Source organism: Miscanthus floridulus, chromosome 14 (genome assembly GCF_019320115.1).
Source record: "Miscanthus floridulus cultivar M001 chromosome 14, ASM1932011v1, whole genome shotgun sequence".
NCBI lineage: Eukaryota > Viridiplantae > Streptophyta > Magnoliopsida > Poales > Poaceae > Miscanthus > Miscanthus floridulus.
In genome coordinates this window covers 67,922,981-67,943,787 of record NC_089593.1, presented here as the reverse complement: position 1 = coordinate 67,943,787, position 20,807 = coordinate 67,922,981, and the positions used below count along the sequence as shown (strand labels likewise).

General features: G+C 48.0%; 2 protein-coding genes across 2 annotated transcripts; both read right to left on the bottom strand.

Annotated features, from left to right (window-relative positions):
- Nucleotides 1-3,132: 3,132 nt before the first annotated feature.
- LOC136503641 (uncharacterized) lies at nucleotides 3,133-3,714 on the bottom strand. Its single transcript, XM_066498651.1, has one exon. The coding sequence runs from the start codon at nucleotides 3,712-3,714 to the stop codon at nucleotides 3,133-3,135; it is 582 nt and encodes a 193-aa protein (XP_066354748.1).
- A 4,724-nt stretch (nucleotides 3,715-8,438) lies between these two features.
- LOC136504489 (glucan endo-1,3-beta-glucosidase GII-like) lies at nucleotides 8,439-9,815 on the bottom strand. The gene is made up of 2 exons (XM_066499429.1): nucleotides 9,713-9,815; nucleotides 8,439-9,381 (listed from the first exon to the last, which is right to left on the bottom strand). The coding sequence occupies exons 1-2, from the start codon at nucleotides 9,789-9,791 to the stop codon at nucleotides 8,456-8,458; spliced, it is 1,005 nt and encodes a 334-aa protein (XP_066355526.1). The 5' UTR covers nucleotides 9,792-9,815; the 3' UTR covers nucleotides 8,439-8,455.
- Between the last annotated feature and the right edge of the window lie 10,992 nt (nucleotides 9,816-20,807).

Genomic DNA, 20,807 nt, shown 5'->3' with positions numbered 1-20,807 from the left:
GATCACCTTGGTCACCGTGTAGGGTCTTTCCCATGGTGGAGAGAGCTTATATTTCTCCTAGGTTGACTGGGTCCCCCGGCGTATGAGATCACCGACCTCTAGGATTCTCCTCCAAATTTTTCATTCATGGTACCAGTGGAGAGTTTGCTGGTAATGAGTGGAGCGGATGACGGTCGTCTCACGAGCCTCCTTGAGCAGGTCGATCATGTCTTGCTGAGCCTTCGTGGCTCGCTCTTGGTCGAAGGCCTTTACTCTTGGGGCACCATGATCAAGGTTGAAGGGCAACACTACTTTGGCTCCGTATGCGAGGAAGAAAGGGGTGAACCCTGTGGACTGGTTTGGGTCATTCTTAGGCTCCAAAGGATTACTGGGACCTCTACAACCAATTGCCCAGCATACTTTTTGAGTAGGTCGAACTTGCAGGGCTTGAGTCCTTGGAGGACCATGCCATTGGCCTGCTCGACCTGACTGTTAATACGCGGGTGTCCGACTAAGGCCCAATCGATCCTGATACCATATCCATCACAGAAGTCTAGGAACTTCTTCCTGATAAAGTTTGTTCTATGGTTGGTGATGATACAGTTAGGGACACCAAACCGATAGATGATGTCGAGGAAGAACTTGACTGCCTCTTCTGAGCAGATATTGATGATGGGCTTCGCTTCTATCCACTTGGTGAACTTGTCCACTGCCACGAGTAGGTGAGTGAAGCCACCCAGGGCCTTTTTGAGGTGTTCGACCATGTCAAGGCCCCAGACCGTCAATGGCCAGGTGATGGGGGTGGTCTAAAGTTCCTACTCTCGAGATGAGTCTGCCAAGCGTAGAACTAGCATCCTTCACACCTGCAGACCACCTCCTCTACATCTCGCAGCGCAGTGGGCCAGTAAAAACCTTGACAAAAAGCTTTCCCAACTAGCAACCTTGGGGTCGCGTGATGTCCACAGATTTTGGCATGGACTTCAAGGAGAAGTTGTTTCCCCTGGTCAGTCGGGATGCACTTCATGAGCACTCCCGATGGACTTCACTTGTAAAGTTCATTACTAATGGTGACGAACATCTTGGCACGTTGAGCGATTGATCATGCTCTAGTGGGAGAACCTCCTTGAGGAGGTAGGTGAGCAGTGGTGCTCTGTAGTCGACCAGATCGAGTGCCATCACGGCGATGTCGCCAGGCGATGTTGCCATGGAAGCACCAATGTCGGAGCCCCCAAGCACTAGGTCGGGGTCGGGGCACGTCGGGGGTTAGAGCCCCCAAGTGCCAGATTGGTGTTGGAGTGCGTGTGTGTCAGATCCTTTTGGATGCGGGCAGACGGCTCGTGGAGGTCGTTTACAAAGACCTCGTCAGCGGGTGATTCCTGTCTGGCCCCCAATTTTGTGAGGAAGTCGGCCACATCGTTGTCCTTTCAAGGGACATGATGGAGTTCGATCCCTCAGAACTTGTCCACGAGCTTGTGCACCTCCTGGCAATATGCCGCCATGAGAGGGCTCTTGTAGGAGGACTCCTTCATGACTTGGTCGATGACCAACTCTAAGTTTCCGTGGACATATAGCCATGTGGCGCCGAGCTCGACAGCGATGCGTAGTCCATTGATGAGGGCCTCATACTCCACGACATTGTTCGAGGCTGAAAAATGGAGATGGATCGCATAGCAGAGCCTGCTCCCATTCAGAGAGATCAGAACCACTCCAACTCCTGAGCCAGGTGCCATAACCGACCCATCGAAGTACATCATCTAGTACTCGTGGGTGATGTCCGGGGTCAGGAGCTAGACTTCCGTCCATTCGGCGATGAAGTCAGCAAGAGCCTGAGACTTAATAGTGGTATGGGGGACATACCTGATGTCATGGCCCATGAGCTCAAGAGCCCACTTGGTGTTTCGGCTGGCGGCCTCATGGTTACGGATGACCTCCTGGAGTGGGTACGAGGTGACAATCATGACCTCGTGGTCGGTGAAGTAGTGCAGGAGCTTCTAGGTCACCATCAGCACGGCGTGCAGAAGCTTCTGAAGCTGGGGGTAGCGAACTTTGGCATCGGTGAGTACCACATTGACGAAGTACACTGGTCCTTAGACCTTTAGGGGGTGTCCTGGCTCCTCCCTCTCGATGATGAAGGAGGCGCTCACATCGTGGTTGCTTGCCATGATGTAGAGGAGGAGGGATTCTCCCCGATCAGGAGCGACGAGGATTGGTGATGACGTCAGTGATGCTTTGAGGCTTTCCAAAGCCTGATGTGCCTCCTTTGTCTAAACGAATGCATCTGTCTTCTTGAGAAGTTTGTAGAGAGGCATCTCTCATTCACTTAGTTGGGAGATGAACTGTCTCAGGGTGGCCAAACAGCCAGTGAGCCTCTATACGCCCTTGACATTGCGTATCGGGCCCATGTTGGAGATGGCCATGATTTTTTTGGGGTTGGCTTTGATGCCGTGCTCGCATACGATGTATCCGAGCAGCTTACCCTTCGTAACCCCAAAAACACATTTTTTGGGATTCAATTTGATGTTGAACCTTCGGAGGTTCGCGTGGCCAAGTTTGTGATCAGGTCGCTAGCTTGAGCCGTTTTCACCACTACGTCATCTACATAGACGGCGATTGTTGGTTTTGGCCGCTCGACTTGGTTAGGTTGGTCGGGTGGGTCGATTTGGTTGGTGCAGCATCGCTACATCAACCATTGATAGGTGGCGCCAGCGCTCTTCAGACCGATAAGCATGGTTACGTAACAGTATGAACCATACGGGGTGATGGATGAAGTCTCGAGCTGGTCAGACTCTTTCATCGTGATCTAGTGGTAGCCTAAGTAGGCATCTAGGAAGGAGAGGATTTCGCACCCTGAGGGGGAGTCGACTATCTGATCTATGCATGGTAAAGGGAAGTGATCCTTTGGGCACACCTTGTTGAGGCCAGTATAGTCAATACACATTCTCCACTTCCCGTTCTTCTTTTTAACAAGAACAGGATTAGCTAGCCAGTTGGAGTGGTATACCTCTTTGATGAATCTGGCTACCAGAAGTTTGGTGATCTCCTCGCCTATGGCCCTACGCCTTTCATCGTCAAAGCAACACAGGCATTGCTTGGTGGGATTTGAGCCTGGGACGACACGTAGTGCATGCTCGGCAACCTCCCTCGGTATGCCCATCATGTCAGAAGGCTTCCATGCGAAGACATTGCGATTTGCGTGTAGGAAGTTGGCGATCTGGCTTTCCTATTTGGCTGGGAGCTTGGTCCTAATCCGCCCATCTTGGTCGGGTCGGTGGGGTCGATCTCCACCGCCTTTGTTTCCTCAGTCAGATGAAAGGCACTTGAGGAGGTCGGCCCATTGCAGTCGGGGACTGCTAGAGTCACCGAATTCACAAGCTCCGGGAGCTCGACGGAGTTGATGATGGCAGTGGCGAGCTCATAATGCTCACGGTCGCACATGTCGGCATGCGAGAAGGTACTACCTATGTTGATGACACCGTTCGGCCCTGGCATCTTCAGCTTGAGGTAGGAGTTGTTGGGGATTGCCATGAACTTGGCGTAGCATGGCTGCCCCAAGATGGCATGGTAGGACCCTGGAAATTCCACTACCTCGAAGGCTAGGACTTCTGAGCAGAAGTTGGCGCGGTCACCAAACATGATGGGTAGGTCGATCTGCCCAAGTGGATACGCCTGCACCCCTAGGATCATGCCATGGAAGGGAGAGCTCACTAAGCGGAGCTCCGACCAGGGGATGCGCATGGCGTCGAGGGTAGCGACCCGGTCGGGCGACGTGGGAAGGATGGTCTCTCTGATCAAAAGTGAGGCCGCTGCCTTCGTACATCAGCACCTTGGTGAGGCACTTCTTGCGAATGATGGGGTCGACGATGAGCGGGTAGCGACCCGGTCGGGCGACGTGGGAAGGATGGTCTCTCTGATCAAAAGTGATTGGGGAGTAAAACCAACTAAGGAAAGAGGGGATGGCTGACTCGGTGGCTCAAGCCTCTCTATAGCGTGCCTTGTGTTGGCGCTTGGAGTGGATAGCGTCAGATCCCCCAAAGATCATGAGGCATTCCTTGGGGTCGGGGAAGCCGTCTTCATCCTTGCCCGTCGTGCCTCCTTTCGTGGCTGCCTCCTCCTTGCCTTTCCCTTCCTTTGGTTTGGCGGTTTGCCGCAGGAAGCGCTTGAGGAGCTCATAGTCCTTGTAGAGGTGTTTGACGGGATATGCGTGGTTGGTGCATGGACTCTCTATGAGCTTGTCGAAGTGGTCAGGCTAGCCCTGCTAGGGCTGCTTGCCCGTTTGGTCAGCCACAATGACCAAAGCTGGGTTGGCCTGTTGGTGCCGGTACTTCTTGTTCTTCTTGCCCTTTTGTGTGGAGGGGCACTCGCCTTGGTCCTTGCACTTGGCCTTGCCCCTGTCCCGATCACCGCTGAAGACCGCCCCGACCACCTCCTCACTGAAGGCATGGTTTGTGGTGATGTCGAGCATGTCACGGGTGGTATGGGGCTTCACACAGTCAAGCTTATGGATCAAGGACTCATAGGTTGTCCCAGAGAGAAACGCGCTGATGATGTTTGTGTTGACGACATCAGGAAGGGAGTTGCACTGCTTTGAGAACCTATGGATATAATCCCATAGGGACTCATTGGGCTCTTGCTGGCAGCTCTTGAGGTCCTAGGAATTCCCAGGACAGACATACGTCCCCTAGAAATTTCCGACGAAGACCATCTTGAGATCTGCCTAGTCGTGGATGCTGTCGGGCGGAAGGAATTCGAGCCATGCTCAAACATGCTCCACCACATAGATGGGGAGGTACTGGATGATGAAGTAGTCATCATCCACTCCTCTGGCTTGGTAGGCGAGCCGGAAGTCCTCGAGCCATATACCGGGGTTCTTCTTCTCGGTGTACCTGGTGATGTTGGTGGGCGATCGAAAGTGCTGTGGGAACGGCGCTTTCTAGATGTGATGACCAAAGGCCCATGGCCCTAGGCCATTTGGGCTGGTGCTCCCGTCATTTGGTCGGCCACCATGTCTGGGGTGCGTGTCCTCACACTCCTCAATGGTTAGGCTAGGGCCCGCGCTGCCTGCTCTCGCCGCCATTCGATGGGCGTTTTCATCGTGCTGGGCATTTCGTCGATTGTTGATGACACTACGAGCATCATGGTTTGGCCCGAGCCATTTGCGCACAGGTGGTCGGTGTGGAGTGGGCGCCGGGTTGGGCTATAGTGTAGCCAAGGCTTCCTGCTCCATGCCTGGCAACTGCTGCGGTGAGTGGACGGAGCGATTCGACTTGTGCGGCCCTAGTCCACTAGTTGGGCAAGAGGCCGCGAGCCAGTGTCACGATGTGGAGCTCTCCGCCTGCTGAATAGCGGTGGTCTCCACCAGCGTCCGAAGGTTCTAGTGGATTGCCTGTTCCTGGGGTCGACAGGCTCGGGGAGGCCACGTAGAAGCATCGCCACAGCAACAACGTTCTGGCTAGCCCGAGCAAACTGAGGGGGTCATCCCCACCATCCAGTATGGTACGCTGGACCTGACGGGCATGGCCCCAAGCACCACTTGCCGGGTTACGCACATGTGGCGTAGCATGATGCACCGGGCGCTCTAGCACAGGCAGCAGCTGGTTCAGGAGCCTTTGCCGTAACTCCTTGCCATGCTGCTGCCCACACGCGTGGGCCTGCGCACGGGGTCCGAAGGGGTGTGATTCTATAGAGACTCCACTACCTCTGGTGGTTGTCCTAGGATGTCCGCCATAGCGCACTCCTAGGACAGAGGGTGGCCAGGTGCCATGACGTCGCCGATGCTGGAGCCATCGCTTTCAACCTCATCATCGACGAGGTTGTGGAAGGAGGCAGGAGCATATCCTGCCATCCCCACAAACTCAGACGTGAGAGAGGGCGGCGTCAGCATCCTTCAGAGTCCCCGCGCGCATGCGTCCATGGGGGATACGAAGCCATAGGGGAGCCGGTCGCACAACGGTCACGGTGGGGACAACGAGGTCCCTCCGGAGAGTCGGCGAAAGGTGTTAAATAGTGAGTAAAGAACAATATGTACATCACTCACCATGGGGTTTGAGCCCCGCATGGCCTCGAGGTGAAGCGCGGGTGTCTCGGCGTTGAGGTCGTCGAGTGGGCCATTGCAGTTGGTGGAGGGCGCTCCTCCTCCAGTTGGTGCCAGGACAAGCGCCTCTTTGCAGAGCTGGTCGGTGACAAAGTCTAGACTCCTGAAGAAGATGGTCTGGAGTGGCACGAAGACTGGAGGAGTCCACGTCCTAGCAAGTGGGAGCATGGGAAACTTCAGTGAGCCAAAGCAAATCGTATCGCTCGAGCCTGCCATGCCGAAGATGGTGGAAAGGTGGGCCATTCGATGACCAAAGGCGTGAGCGCACGGCGTGGTCCTAACGGATGGCGCCAACTGTCGATGCGAAAAATGACCAATAAGTAAATATTTGTAGTTTTGCCGTGCGTTATGATCGGATATGGCCTAGCACTCAATGACACAGGATTTATACTGGTTCAGGCAACAAGCCCTATGTCCAGTTGAGGTCAGTCGGTGACTTTATTTCTGAGCCCAGGTGCCCGAAGTTTGCTGTGGGGTTACAAATGAGTAAGGAATGAGAAATGGGGTGTTGGGGGGCCGGTCGGACTCTGAACCAAGTGGAAGAGAGTGGTAGATGCTCAAACGTGCGCTAAGTATTGGAACGTATGCTCTGTGTGTCCGAGCTTATCAGCTGTTGAGAGCGTGTAGACTATGTAGCTGTCGAGTCCTAGAGCTATTGAGCTATCGAGTCGAGCAGTCTTTGGGGGGAGCTTTTAGGAGAGAGCTCATCTCCTTTTATAGTTGAAAGGGATGGCCTAACAAGTCAGAGAAAAAGAGAGAGAGTGTATACGTGTGCTGCCTAGTCTTGTTACCCACATCATTGGGTATGGGATGGCCGGCGGCGCCCACAATACTGTTTACGTTCAGACACATCTGGCTGGCTCTACCATGTTCGCCTGGTACGGCAAACGATGGTTTATACTCTGACGCGTCTGGCAGGTTCTACCGTGTTCGCTTGACATGCCTCGATGGCACCGTCCTGTAGATGCGCAGGGCATGGCACGGTACAATCCTCGGTATTGCGGTTGACTTGAGCGTCTTACCTTATCTGCTCCGCCTGCTCCCCGGGCCCGTACCGAGCAGGCGTCCCTGGTCAGTCATTCTCAGTCGGTCCCGACCGTCTCAGTCGGGAAAGAGCAACGAGCAGAGGTCTGGCCTATCCTCGATCGGAGAAGAGGGTCAGAGTCGGACTGTGGTCCCACCTTGGCCGGGCCTTCCGGTCGGGGACCGGATCGTTGTCTTAGCCTGTCATTATGTATCTGGGCCGGCCCAAACGCATGCTATCGCTGCGCCGCCTGCTGGGCCAGGTTTTGCAGAGAAGCGGGTCTATTGGGGACCCCAGGTTTATGAACCCGACAAGTGGCTTTTTCAAGGTCCGGTCTATATGTCGGACTATGATTAAGCAAGGAGTTCAACCGGAAGAAAACCCACTTTGGAAATTAAAGGTACCATTGAAAATCAAGATTTTTCTATGATATTTAATAAAGGGAGTTACGTTTACTAAAGATAATTAAGCAAGAAGAAATTGGCATGGAGATATCAAATGTTGTTTTTGTGGTGCTGTTGAAACTATCCAACATTTATTATTTGATTGCCATTTTGTGAGATTTGTTTGGAATTCGGTGCGCACCACTTTTGGAATTCAACCACCCACTAGTTTCTCTAATATGTTTGGTTCTTGGCTGAATGGCGTTGGTCTTAAGCTTCAAAACCAGATTTTGTTGGGGGATCTAGCACTTTATTGGGCTCTATGGTTGAATAGGAATGATGTGGTTTTTAACATGGATAAGTCTAATATATATTTATAGGTAATCCTTAGGGCGAATTAATGGATCCAGCAGTGGTCCCTGTTGCACGAGAAGGAGGAGCGTCCGCTGTCCAAGCGTGGTTGCAGAGATTTGGAGACGATGATGGCGGTCATTGCAAAGTTTGGTTGGTGCTTCCGGAATCAAATTGGAGCATAGCTTTTAGTTCCATTCCAGACGTTTGGTCGCTTGCCCAAGATAAGCTTGAACTTTGTTGCTTTTTGCTTATTTTATTCCCCACTTGGTTGTAAGATTTGTGCCTCATAGCTTGGCTTTGTGGTTGATGCTCAGCTGTGTACCATCTCCGGATAGTAGAGTCTGGAACGTTGTTCCATTATAAAAAAAAATATACTATAGTTGGTTGTATAAGAATGTGATCTGAAGTTCTGAACTCATCTCAAAATTTAGACACCTGAAATATAACCACTCGCTTAATTGATCGAGATATAAGAATGCCAACGCGAGGTAGTATATTACTATATTTCCTGGGGGTAGTCTTACGTACAATACATAGCAATGCAAGTACAAGAAGCTAAAAATTACGTACTACAGTTGGTCGTATAAGAATGTATTTTTCAGCTTTCTCCGTCGATCGTCCTTTTCATGAGAAACTAATAGGGTACACCGGGGACTTATCCTGCCCGTTGAAGAGCCCAAAGTGCTTCTCCGTCTCGTCCCCCGGCTTCCCGTTCTCATTGAACATGGCGAATATGTAGGTCTCCAGTGGCCCGGGCATCTTGGGCGTGCCGTTGCTGACATGGTTGATCAGGTTCTGGTTGTAGGTCCGCGCGTTGTCCACCGACGCCCCCAAGCCACCGCCGTCCGACGGCCATCCGCTCTCCGACACGACGATGGGCACGCCGGACTCGCCCTCCTTCTCCATGGCCGAGTACACCGCGTCAACCATGGCATCGAAGAGGTTGGTGTACACCCGCCCGTTGTCGTTGACAGTCGTCGAGCTCTGCTCAAAGAGCGAGAAGCCAAGGTCGATCGATCCACCCGCGTCCCGGTACGCGAAGTAGGGGTAGACGTTGGCCAGCAACGGCGCACCGCTGCCCGCCAGGAACCTGACGACGGGGCCCATGACGGAGGGTTCCGCAAACGCGCCACTGGACGGCGGCGAGGACATGGAGAGCACGCTCATCTTGACGGCCGTGGACACCTTGATGTCCCCGAACCCAGCCGCGGAGAGCGCGCCGGCGAGGCTCTGCATGGCTGGGAGGATCTTCTGCGTATCGCTGCCCTCGACCTCGTTGCCTACCGCGATGTAGCGGAAGTTGACGTCGTCCTTGTAGGGTTGGATGTTGGCCTGGACCCAGGCGGCGGCGTTCGAGATGAGCGCGTCGAGGTTGGTCTCGTCGACGATGACGTCGATGCCGGAGCCGCGCAGGGCCTGCAGGATGGTGGCGTCCGGGGAGTAGATGCGCATGGCGCCGATTCGCTTGGACTGGTACAGCTGCACCACGTCTGCTGCCGACGGTAGGCCGTCACCCTGGGTGCCGTAGCACACGCCAATGGAATCCACCCCTGTTGCATTGATCAACCCATCCGCCGTGCATCAATCGTACAGCCATGCACGTATATATCATGTTATATTAGTGACAGTAATACCAAGAGCAGCTAGCACCCAGGAAGGATGGGCCCGAGAGCTCCCCTACCGTTACTCGAAGCATGGAACCCCTTCTAAGCTGCTTCTACAAATTGATACCCATAGAAGCTTGAAACAAGAGCTACGGATATAGAACAATAATGGTAGAAACTCCATTTTACTTATTCTTCTAGATCCACCACTGTTACGAACTAACTATGCATGGTTTAGTACACATTGCCGTATATGCATGAATGTTAAAGTGGTTACCTGTTGGTATGGACGCCAAGGCTCCAATGAGCAATGCTGCGGCGGCAATCATGGTGGCGAGGCCATGCTGCCCTGCCATACTCTCGATCTTGCGTAGCACCGTACGAACGTTTTATGCACACAAATGTCTTGAGTTAGCTACCCTATTTATATACGCAGAAATAAAATCAAACAAGCTTACCAAGACTGCTGGGTCTCTGCCAAGTTGCAGTCATGCGGATAGTCCATTTCAGCTTTCCAAATTACCCACCATGTACGTCGTCAGTTGCAGTCTCAGTCTCATATAGTGCTCTATGCAAGCTAAGAAATAATGGCTTGACCAAACAGAAGACACTGCTGTTAGGCCTAAACCGTGTGATGAGGGCACATATATATATCACCCATCAATAATTTAGGCAGGACAGGACGTATCGGAAGACTAGTTGTGTTTTATATATATGAAAATTGACCTCTGGTTGTGTCTAGCACGCATGTCTTTGTCTTGTTCGTGGACACGTACGTATGGGCCGGGAGGCTACATATAGTCAATTAGTCGTTGAATAACACGTACGTACGTGGTTTGCATACCAGATCAGGCCATGGCGGCAGGGCCCGTGCGTACCGTAGAGGTCACGCTACACACTACACACGCGGTTTCGCCTGACCCAGGTCCGTGGATGGAAACAATATTTGACTATTCAGGAAACGGAGAACCAGGCAGCATGGATATCACTTCAGAGTTCATCAGACTATTATTTTGATCTATACAAACTGAGAAATAAATTAACATAAAATTGATACTTCATATAGTCAGTTATTTGTTCATGACCAAGAAACAATCTGAAAGCAATGGTGTTGCCAGCTTGGAGAATTATACATGAGATCGAGAAACTGGCTCTCCTAGGGAGATAGGGTAAGTGCACAACGTAGGGCTTGTTTAGGAGGGTCGTTTTGCCCTCATCCAGCTTTCTGCTGTATGAAACGTCCTTATTAATTGATGCTTTTACCTTAAAACCTAAGGAACATTTGTTTCTTTTGTGGTATATATACTAAAACCGCCAAGGGAACTATATATTCTTTGATGCTTCAGTTTGGCCTTAAAGAAAATTGTGCCCCCCCAAAAAATTCTGTTTTCTGAAAGTGCACGAGGAGCCACAATGGGGATGAAAAAATTAGCTTCACCAGTTCCAGATCTGTTCAGCCCAACTTGGCATGCCTTCTTGTGGCTTTGTGACTACATATATAAATGGTTTACCCCCAATTCCATTTTCGCCGCCAGTTCGTATTTGAACCAGTGGTGAAAACCTGGATTATTTTCACCATTGCTTCTTTCGAATATATGGACCAAGATACCTCACCGCCTGTATATATCGGCCCAAGCCTACTAATTGGGCTGAAGACGACGAGGAATGAGGCCCATGTTTACCACAAGTTATCAAGCGTAGATAGCTGGCATTCCAATATCCACGGGATATGATTGAATGATCTGTTGTACTTTCCATATACAGAACTAGGAAACACATCTATTAGCTGATTTGATCTCCTGTAACCCTACCCCCAGACTACATATAAGGAGGGGTAGGGGGCCCCGATCGACATCCTATTCTTACTCCAGTCTAGCGCATATATTCTAATCTCCTGGAGTTTGTGGTCTCATGACATACCTTTCTCAACTTCCGCTACTCCCCTCCTCTTGCCCTTTGTGCTCCTCTTCATAACCAACGGCCACCCTTCTTCTCCATGCAATAAAGCCATTAGCGGCAAACACATCGTCCAATACCCATTTGCAATAAAATCTACATTATGCTTATCTTGTGTGGTCTTTACATTTCCTTTACTGGCATAGACTAGTATGTAGGATTGGATCAATGATGCGAAACACTTTGTGGGTATACATCATTGTTGGGCGGTAGTTTGAGCCTTAAAGTTGTGGAGCCGGCCGTGGGTGAGTGAGGATATTCTTGCCGGGGTGCCAAACGATGCAACAAGGTTTAAATTCCCCGGCCAGGAGCAAATTAAAGAACCCATTATTGTTCGATAAGAAAAGGAAAATGATTGCGGCTTCAACCTGATTAGTTGTATTTTGATTGATTATTAATCTGCTAGCTGTGAACTGATGGGAATGCGACGTTCGTTGCTGCATGAACTGCTGGGAACTGATGCATGGTTCTTGGGTGCACGCGATGATAATGAAAGATGAGATATGATCTAGCGACTGGCAGCAGGCCTTTTCAACTGCTGGGAATCTACCGAGGAGAAGAATGAGCGAGGTAGTACTGTGCAATCAGCAGCTTCCAATTGATGCATGCATGCAGCTTGCTTTATGGTACTGTAGGAGAGAATGAGCTGCTAGTGTGTTAGTGTTGTTAGAAAATTAGGTATTTTCATGGTCAATTTAGTCCAGAAATAAGACATCAACAGGTTTGTGACGACATATATGTGTATGTGTATATCACTAACAAACGCTACAACATGTAAGTATGACATACCGATCGATACAGTAAGTACGCAAAGTACGGTAATCAGAAAGTTAAGAGTGTACCCAGCGGAGGGTCCCATGCCGAGGGCATCGGAGGCTCCATTCGCACCAGACATAGTGCGTTGCTCGAAGTCGTGGACCACAGTCGATGCAGGAAGGTGTTCGCAGTGCAGTCCAACGAACGGTCACCAGGAAGAAAACACCTTGCTGTTCCGCGAGCGATCACCTGGAAGAAGATGCACTACACCACAACACCAAGATTAGCGATGGATGGCCTTACGCTAAAAGTGGCTACAGCGACAGACAATCTGACGCTAAAAAGTTATAGCGACAGACTTCTATAGACGCTGTAAGTCCTGTTGCTAAAAATCTTTAGCGTTAGACAGTACTTTTAGCGACAGACAGTCTGCTGCCCTGAATATTTATAGCGACTGTTAGCCCGCTGCTACTCTTTAGCGACAGATAATCGGTTACCACTTTTATCGACAGACTGTGATGGTACATTTAGCTTCACCGACAGATGGTCCAATGAGATAGTTTTAAATGGTTAAAAAAATAAAAAGCTAAGCTATCAACAATTATTAAGAATGTCACACTGAGCTTCACAAAGTTCATTCATCATCACACAACATGGACTCTCACTTCAATAAATACAAGCAGCTTCACAAATTTGATCAAAAGTTTACAGTAGCTCATATAGATAAGCTCACCATCTCATTTATTTCCTCTAGATACATACTCAAGTTGATACATCAGGTTGTGTGGATTTAAAATAGTGCTACCACTAGCACTAAGCCTAGATATTGCTGAAACTAAGTAAAAAGGAACTTGATCCACCAACAGACCTGCAAAAACCAATGTGCTACTACTGAGCTGAAGACATGATGTGAACTATCAGTGGTCACCTGGTAATACAAAACTTTGAAGACAGTTGCATGGCCTTGTTCATATAAACTGTACTTCTTGATGGATTTAGAAAGGCTGCTGAAACCTACAAAAAAACATGGTGTCAGAATTTAATACTAATAAGAAATAAACACACCAATTATCTAAGTCTCATTACCTAGCACTCAGAACTTTTAGTTAAAAAACATATATATATATATATATATATATATATATATATATATATATATATATATATATATATATATATATATATATATATATGTGTGTGTGTGTGTGTGTGTGTGTGTGTGTGTGTGTGTGTGTGTGTGTGTGTGTGTGTGATTGCAACTAATTTACCTTGGTGGATGCATAGGAAGATTTCTTTCTTTCAAATAGGTGTCATCACCCTTTCTCCAGCAAACAACAACCTTTTGTTCTCTCCATAAAATGAATGACTTAGCTTATATACTAGATTGACTTGCAAAGGCAGTAGTACTGTTAGCTGTGAACAATTGAGAGTATACAATGTGGTAAAATATTTCATGCCAAATAATCATACAGTACACAACAGAACAAGTATGTCCTCTAGTTTAGGCACATTTATTAGACATTGCAAAGAACTTCACGTACGGTGGTCCAGCAAGAAGCATGACAAACACAGTTAAATTTGATAGCATACAAAATTACATCATCATACTTCTAGTATAGACAGAATGAATTTAGATTTCCACACACTATGGATGGCCTACTGATCCTTGTAGACCTCATGTAGGGTGGGGCACATGGAGAATTAAATTTTGTAAGTTCATTCGATTCCAGTAACTAACAATTATTGATAGTATCAAAAAAATGAGAGGTCCAAGAACAAGAAATAGAATAGAAACTGCATTATGTCAGACATCTCAACACATTAGTCAGATGTAATTAATTATAGTTCTTTGTGGGGTGCTAAAAGCTAGGGTGATGCTACCAGAGTTTAATCTGAGATCCAAAGAACGAAAAGCTAATGTGATTCCACCTGAGTTTAATCAAGCACGAAAACATTGCATAGCTCTTGCCTATAAGCTGCAGAGAAGTAACAGACAATACTAAGCTATTTTAGGTTTGGCAATACTTATTTAACTGAAGAAATGAATGATGTAACCATCGACATGGCAATAGAAAGAATGCTTTTGCCATGTAATGGCAGGACTTGAGGCGATCTACATGGCAAAAGACTGAAATTTAAAGAACTGCAAGTCTGAATTTGCCAGACAGGTTATAGTGTTAGGCGAAAACATGAAGGGAATGGAAGACTGAACTTTAAACAAACTGCTTCACGATCTGTCTGTTAGACTTGACAAATAAAAAACCTTAAGAAAAGCAAGTGTACTTATGTTTCAGTATGTCTAACTAATCCAGTACCAATTGAAGAGAATGGTACTAGTAACAACTCTACATATCTACATAAAGTCACACTATTAATCAACAACATACACCTTCCTCAAACTATTTATACAAAATGTGTCCACAGCACAACACAAATACCTTGATTAGGTGCTGACAGGCTTGCATGCAGCTCTGGTTGTCAAAGAAAGACCAAAGACAAATTGACGGACCATCTAACAATAGTATACAAGCATGTCATAGCCTTGACATTGGTCATCTTGATGTTGCCTTCTCCTGTAGAGCTCACATGCCCAGTACTCTTTCATCATGTAGACATGTACAACATCAAAGAAATGAATTTTGAGTTAAGAACACAAGCAAACTCAGTTACTGAAACTGCATAAAACTATAGGGATTGGTTGCAAGCTAATAGTAGCTAGCTAGTGAATAAACAATGATTAAAAACTCACTGAGAGCAAGGACTGTTCACATAAGCACATCAATTTCCATCCACTGACCGTAAACTAAAAACTGCAGAGAGGAACATTACCTAAAGTCCTGAACCGATGTTGGGCAGCTGATGTTTCTGCCAAACAGCTATTGCTAGTGCTACAAATTACCGAGCACTCAGAGCTATTTTTGCAAAAAAATAGAAAAAAAGACATGATCTTGGCATAATTTCATAACCATTACCAATTGATACATAGCTAGTTCAAAGGAGTACATTACAGGTTCATATGAGTACATTACATCACAGACTATGTGTCTATCAGAATACTGAAACATCAGTTTCACAAAAGTACAACATTATGGAATATAGAGGCAGTGCTAGATGGATTACCTATGCAAAGAGCAGACAGAAAAGGCAACAAAATTATTATAGTAGCTTGAACTATTAAAACAGAATTAATATAGTTGCTTGAGTAACGCAACAATAAACTACATAGTAGTACAACGTTATGCCATAGTTCCTCGAAAAAGGAATATTATATTTCTAGATCCAAACTAGGCCCAAATATTATGCAGCACATCAGGACATAGGTAGCAGTTCACGCAAGCTACAGAATACAGGGAACAAATTCAAACCTAGTAGATCAGAAGACAAGAAAGTTACTTGGTTGAGCTGCCATGGTGTCCGATGACTTGTGTTGTTGTTGCTGCTTAGAGTTGGGGAAGAGGAAGAACAGAAAATGAAGCCACTGCTTGGGATTGGGGAAGATGAAGAACTGATCGTGCTGCCTCGCCCGTACTCGCACTGCACACCACCGCCGTGGCCGCCGCTTGGATCTCTGGCTGGCCACGCCACTTGAAGCTCCGGCTAGCTGCGCCGCTTGGGGGGCCCAGCTTGGAGTTGGACCTCCAACTGGCCGCGCCGCTTGGGGGCTCCACGCCGGCGCCCCGCCACCGAAGCATGAAGCCACCGCCGCCTCCTTTTCCATGGTAGAGAGACCGAGAAAGATGGGTCACAAGCATGGGAGTGAGCTAGGGTTGCTGGGCCACTGAAGTAGATCCACGATTTGCAGCACCTAAGCAAGACATGAACAAATCTATTGAGGTGAGGAGCTCACCACAGCGATACATGCCCGATCTGGAACTATAGTGCTCATGCAATAGTGAGGGAAAGGGGGCAGCATGGATGACATCACAATCCAACCAGGGGCATGGCCAGCAGTAGCTGGTGTGGCGGAGGCCCTGCAGGTCAGTCCGCCCAGCCAAAGCGGCGGTGCGGCAACCAACCGACTGGCCTAGAAAAAGGCCCTACTGCCCCAGGCTTGCCAGGCCGGCCTACGTGGCAGCGCTGCTCTTAGCCTGCTTAGCTGGGAGTAGCTTCCCAGCACCTGAGGTGTGTGGAGCAGAGGCGTAGAGCACCTAGCCCGGGTAGGAGCAGTCGAGCAGGGGAGGAGGATGTGGAGGAAGCCGGCATCCATGTTTGGGAGGAACGACGGAGAGAGCTGGTGCGTGGAGAAGACAAGGAAGAGAGATCGTAGGGAAGGGGATAAGGCTGGGTCCAGCTAGGTGGAAGACGAGAACAGCTGGCGGTGCCTCTTTCTCTAGGATTTGGAAGAGAAGGCTCTAGGGTTTCTGTACTCATGGGCCAGGCCAAAATTTGTGCACGATGGCCGAATGTAAGTGGGTACGCGAGCTCAATGTAAGTGGGCGCATGAGCAAGGGTGGGGCCCTTTTTTAGCGATAGACGGATTGATGCTATACCCATTTTCAGCGACAGATAGTTCGACGTTAAAGATGATTACCTATAGCGATAGACAGTTAATCTCTAAATGGAGAATTAGCGTCAGATTCTCTATGAGTTATCTTTAGCGTTAGATCATCCATCGATAAAAAAAATTTAGCGTCAGATGCCTGACGGTGATATGGTGTTGTGGTGTAGTGATGTCTGCGATGTGGATGAGCAGTCGTGGAATCGCTCCCCAAAAACCAAATCACTGCACACCCCGTGCAAGGATCGTAGGCGAATGAGGGTTCCAGAGGCACCTGCTCTCCCGTTGGTCCATGCGCATAGAGGTATAGGACGGGGAAAACCCAAGGGCAGCTGAGACATGGTCTCTCGAAAGCGAAGAGGAGAGCTTGGCTTGACAGAGGACTTCTGATTTATGCCTGTGGCGGGGAGGGAGAAAGCCAGCGGAGAAACCCAGGAGATGGAGACACGAAGAGACTGGTAACAGGCGCAATCAACTCGCTTCAATCATAAAGGAGAGAAACTCCTCTAATTATGTGGAATAAGTGGCAAAACCTGGCCATGCTAGCCCGTCCGCTCACCGCCTGCCTGCCAGCCATGCCCTCGCCCACACCCACACCACGGCCCGTCCCGACCAATGGCGGCGATGCGCGCGTGCGTGTGGCACTCCTATGTCCTTTTCTCAGCTTCTCAACATTCAGTCAAAATTCCTGTACGGTATTAAACCATACAACGCTTAATGTTACAGACCATAGAGTTTTATTTGATTTATTAAATATTATATGGGCCAAGCCCATAATATATCCAACAATCCCCACCAAACTCTAGGGTTTGTAACAAAGTAGTCTCAGAACTACATTTCTTTTTATATACTAGTGTTTCGATGGAGACTGTTAAGTTGAACATCCATCTAGAGCAATAGTTTCACTCAGTCACAACTGAACTAATGGACTAAGCCTTGAATTGACTAGTTTTGTGTGAGGTGAATGTCCCTAAAGTCCTTACCTATGGCTGATCGGGAGCTTGCGCTACCTGGTCCATACATGGCCAGATATCGTGTTCACTATCGGGTACATGAGCCGGTTCATGGAGCGGCCGACGATGGAGCATCTATAGGCTGTCAAGCGAATCCTGCGCTACGTGGTGAGCACCCTCAACTACGGTCTCCACTATAGAAGGGCCCTCGACATGGTGCGATTCGTCGGCTACTGTGACAGCGACCTCGCTGGCGATGTGGATACCAGCAAGAGCACAACCAGGGATGATGTTCTTCCTCGGTGATTGCTTGGTCAGCTGGCAGTCCGTCAAGCAGAAGGTGGTGGCCCTCTCAAGCTGTGAAGCGGAGTACATCGCCGCCACCACTGCAGCAACTCAGGCACCATGGCTGTCAAGGATGCTGGCAGAGCTCCTTGGCAGGAAGGTGGATGTGGTTGAGCTGAAGGTGGACAATAAGTCTGCTCTAGCTCTGGCCAAGAACCCTATCTTCCATGAGAGAAGCAAGCATATCCGCATCAAGTACAACTTCATCAGAGATTGCTTGGAGGATGGGAGCATCAAGGCCAGTCACATTGCCACTGCTGATCAGCTGGCCGATATTCTCACCAAGTCGCTGAGAAAGTCTAAGTTCCAAGAGATGAGGGAGAGGATTGGGCTATAGCAGATCGCTTCCAGTACTCGGCACAAGGCTTAGGGGGAGAATGATAGATAAGCCTAGTGCTCGGCAGCACTTATATCTTACTTTTCTGTATTTTACTTTCCCTGGCTTCTAAGCCTTTGTAATAGGAATATGCTCAGCATCCGCTTTAGTGGTTAGGAAATATGCTGGAGCAGGTAGAGAGTAGATGATGCCCTCTGCCAATAAAAGTAGGGGCACACCTTTGTATCAGAATAAGCTATTTGCCTTTCTCTTCAATTCAAACGGCCAAGGGCCAAGCTGCCCTTTGGTAGTTCCCAAATCTAAATCTGAGATCTATTTTGAGCCAACAAGCAGAATTGGCGCATTATTATAGGTCAGGTTCGCTGAGCTGTTTTTTCTAACTAAAATGTAAGTTAAGTTCTGGCTAACAGAAGGTGAACATGCATGTTCACTAGAAGTCAACGTTTTTATCTTTCTAACAAACCTTTCTTTCATGAAAAGAACTGTTGCCTAGTTTGGGACGAACCTATTCAACCTGCCAAACTTTCGACAATCAGAAAACCATGCAAGCATAAACTATTTAATGTGATTGGTGGAACACAAATATCTAGCTTAATCAGTCCAGCTAGATTATGCACATAAAACTACACTGCATGGAGTGTACCCTCCACTCAAATTCAAACAAAGAAGTGCGTGTCAGTAAATTATCAATCACTGTTTCAGGTTAATGCATGATGCTAGATAGTCATTCTACCAAATTGGATCTAACAAAACAGACGCGGCAGGTGTACATACATATCTTGGATATACTCTGCCACTGCCTGGTTTTAGATGAGGCCACGTGGTCGTCCGCACGATATTACTTTTCCCTGTTGGAGCATCCTCATCCCCAAAGCTCCTTGCATGCCTAACCTGACTATCTGGTTTTAGATGAGGTCACTCACAGGTGTTGCTTATGTATTGAACCGGCGAGTGTGCATCCAAACAACGCGTTAAGTTTCTCTCAAACATATCTTGGAAGATGAATCAGATTTGCTGTGCCTAACAAGAGACAATATTCAAGACCAAACTTTTTACAGTTCTACTAGCTGATAAGTGGGGCAGTACACGTGCCAGATCGCGTCATGTTAATGCATTATTTTCATTGGGTCCACTTGTTAGTGCCTAGTATATATAAAACAATATGTAGGAATAAGGACAGTTTGTTTCTTCTTCTTTCAATTTTATTTCCACAAAAGAACCTACGACGTGCAAATTGGGAGTCGCATTGCTTTCAACCCTTTTGGGTTTATCAGGAAGACCAATATGTTTTTAATTGCACCCCTGACGCTGATGTTCATGGCTCCTCTCTAATGCCCCAAGAAGATGGTGATGGTCATTGGCGTGTCTCGATAGGCTTGAGTGGATCCATCACCATCACCAAGGACCATAATCAGGTAGCAAAATTGTCATCGCCCTTATGTACAATTGCCACCTTGTCAGGCAGGGACTGGAGGTTTTCAATTCAATTCCATGCACAAAGCTAGGAACGACCTTTGAAGCTCTGACTTCTCAATTGCAGAAAACTCTGGATCTGAAACCTGACAGAATAGTTGTACTACATGTGTATGGGAGTTGTTCAAGTGCTTCCTCTGAGTACAGTCGTGAATGCAGATAGGACTTCATGCCATTGAGCTAGCTACTGCACTTCATCCGGTACATTGCCAAGATTTTCATAGTTGACAGTGAACATTCTGTCAAATTTATGTATATATGGGATTGAACTCTCGAGGATCAACAGGACTCTGATGGTGATGAGGATCATGATTGTTTGTTATCATGCATATATTTGTTGGAACAGAACCAATCTATACTTCAAAGCATGCCACACATCGTCCATATGTTTGTGTCGATTGTCTTGACGTAAGTAACAATGAAATCTAATTTTCATTTGGAAATGCATTGAGAACAAGCAATCCAGAGAAAAGGGGCCCTTTACAAGAATTAGTCCTCTTAATTAGAACAAGTAATGTTTATTCTTAAGCCTGAGTGTGAAGACCAGATCCAATTATTTCAATTGGACTTGTTTGCAATAGCTCACAAAAGTGAGGTCTCTTCACCAAAAATCACAAACCAGCCCAAAGGGCTGCGTGCTCCCCTTCTCCTTTGAACAGTGAACTCATTTGCTTCTTCCTCCTTGAAAAACAGAGAAAGAGAGGGAGAGAGCTATGGTTAGGGAGAGTTGAGAGAGGGCTTTGATCCACCAAATTCACCACTAAAAGAGAGAGATTCGTGGGGGATTTGAAGCCTCCCCTCATTTGTTGTCCTCTCTTGATTTAGTATTTTCTTTGCCATATGTGTTGATTAAGTCACCATCTTGCTTGATATTGCTCCATATTGTGAAGCGGTTGCTTGTATGGATCTGTTGGCGTGAAAGGGATATGTGTGTTCTTTGATATATTGAGTTGGAGATTATGGGAATTGGTGTTCTAGTGAACTAATTGATGCAAGTATATTGTTGTTGGAAGTTTGGACAGCTTGCGGTTTCACAGATTTATTTTCAGGGGCT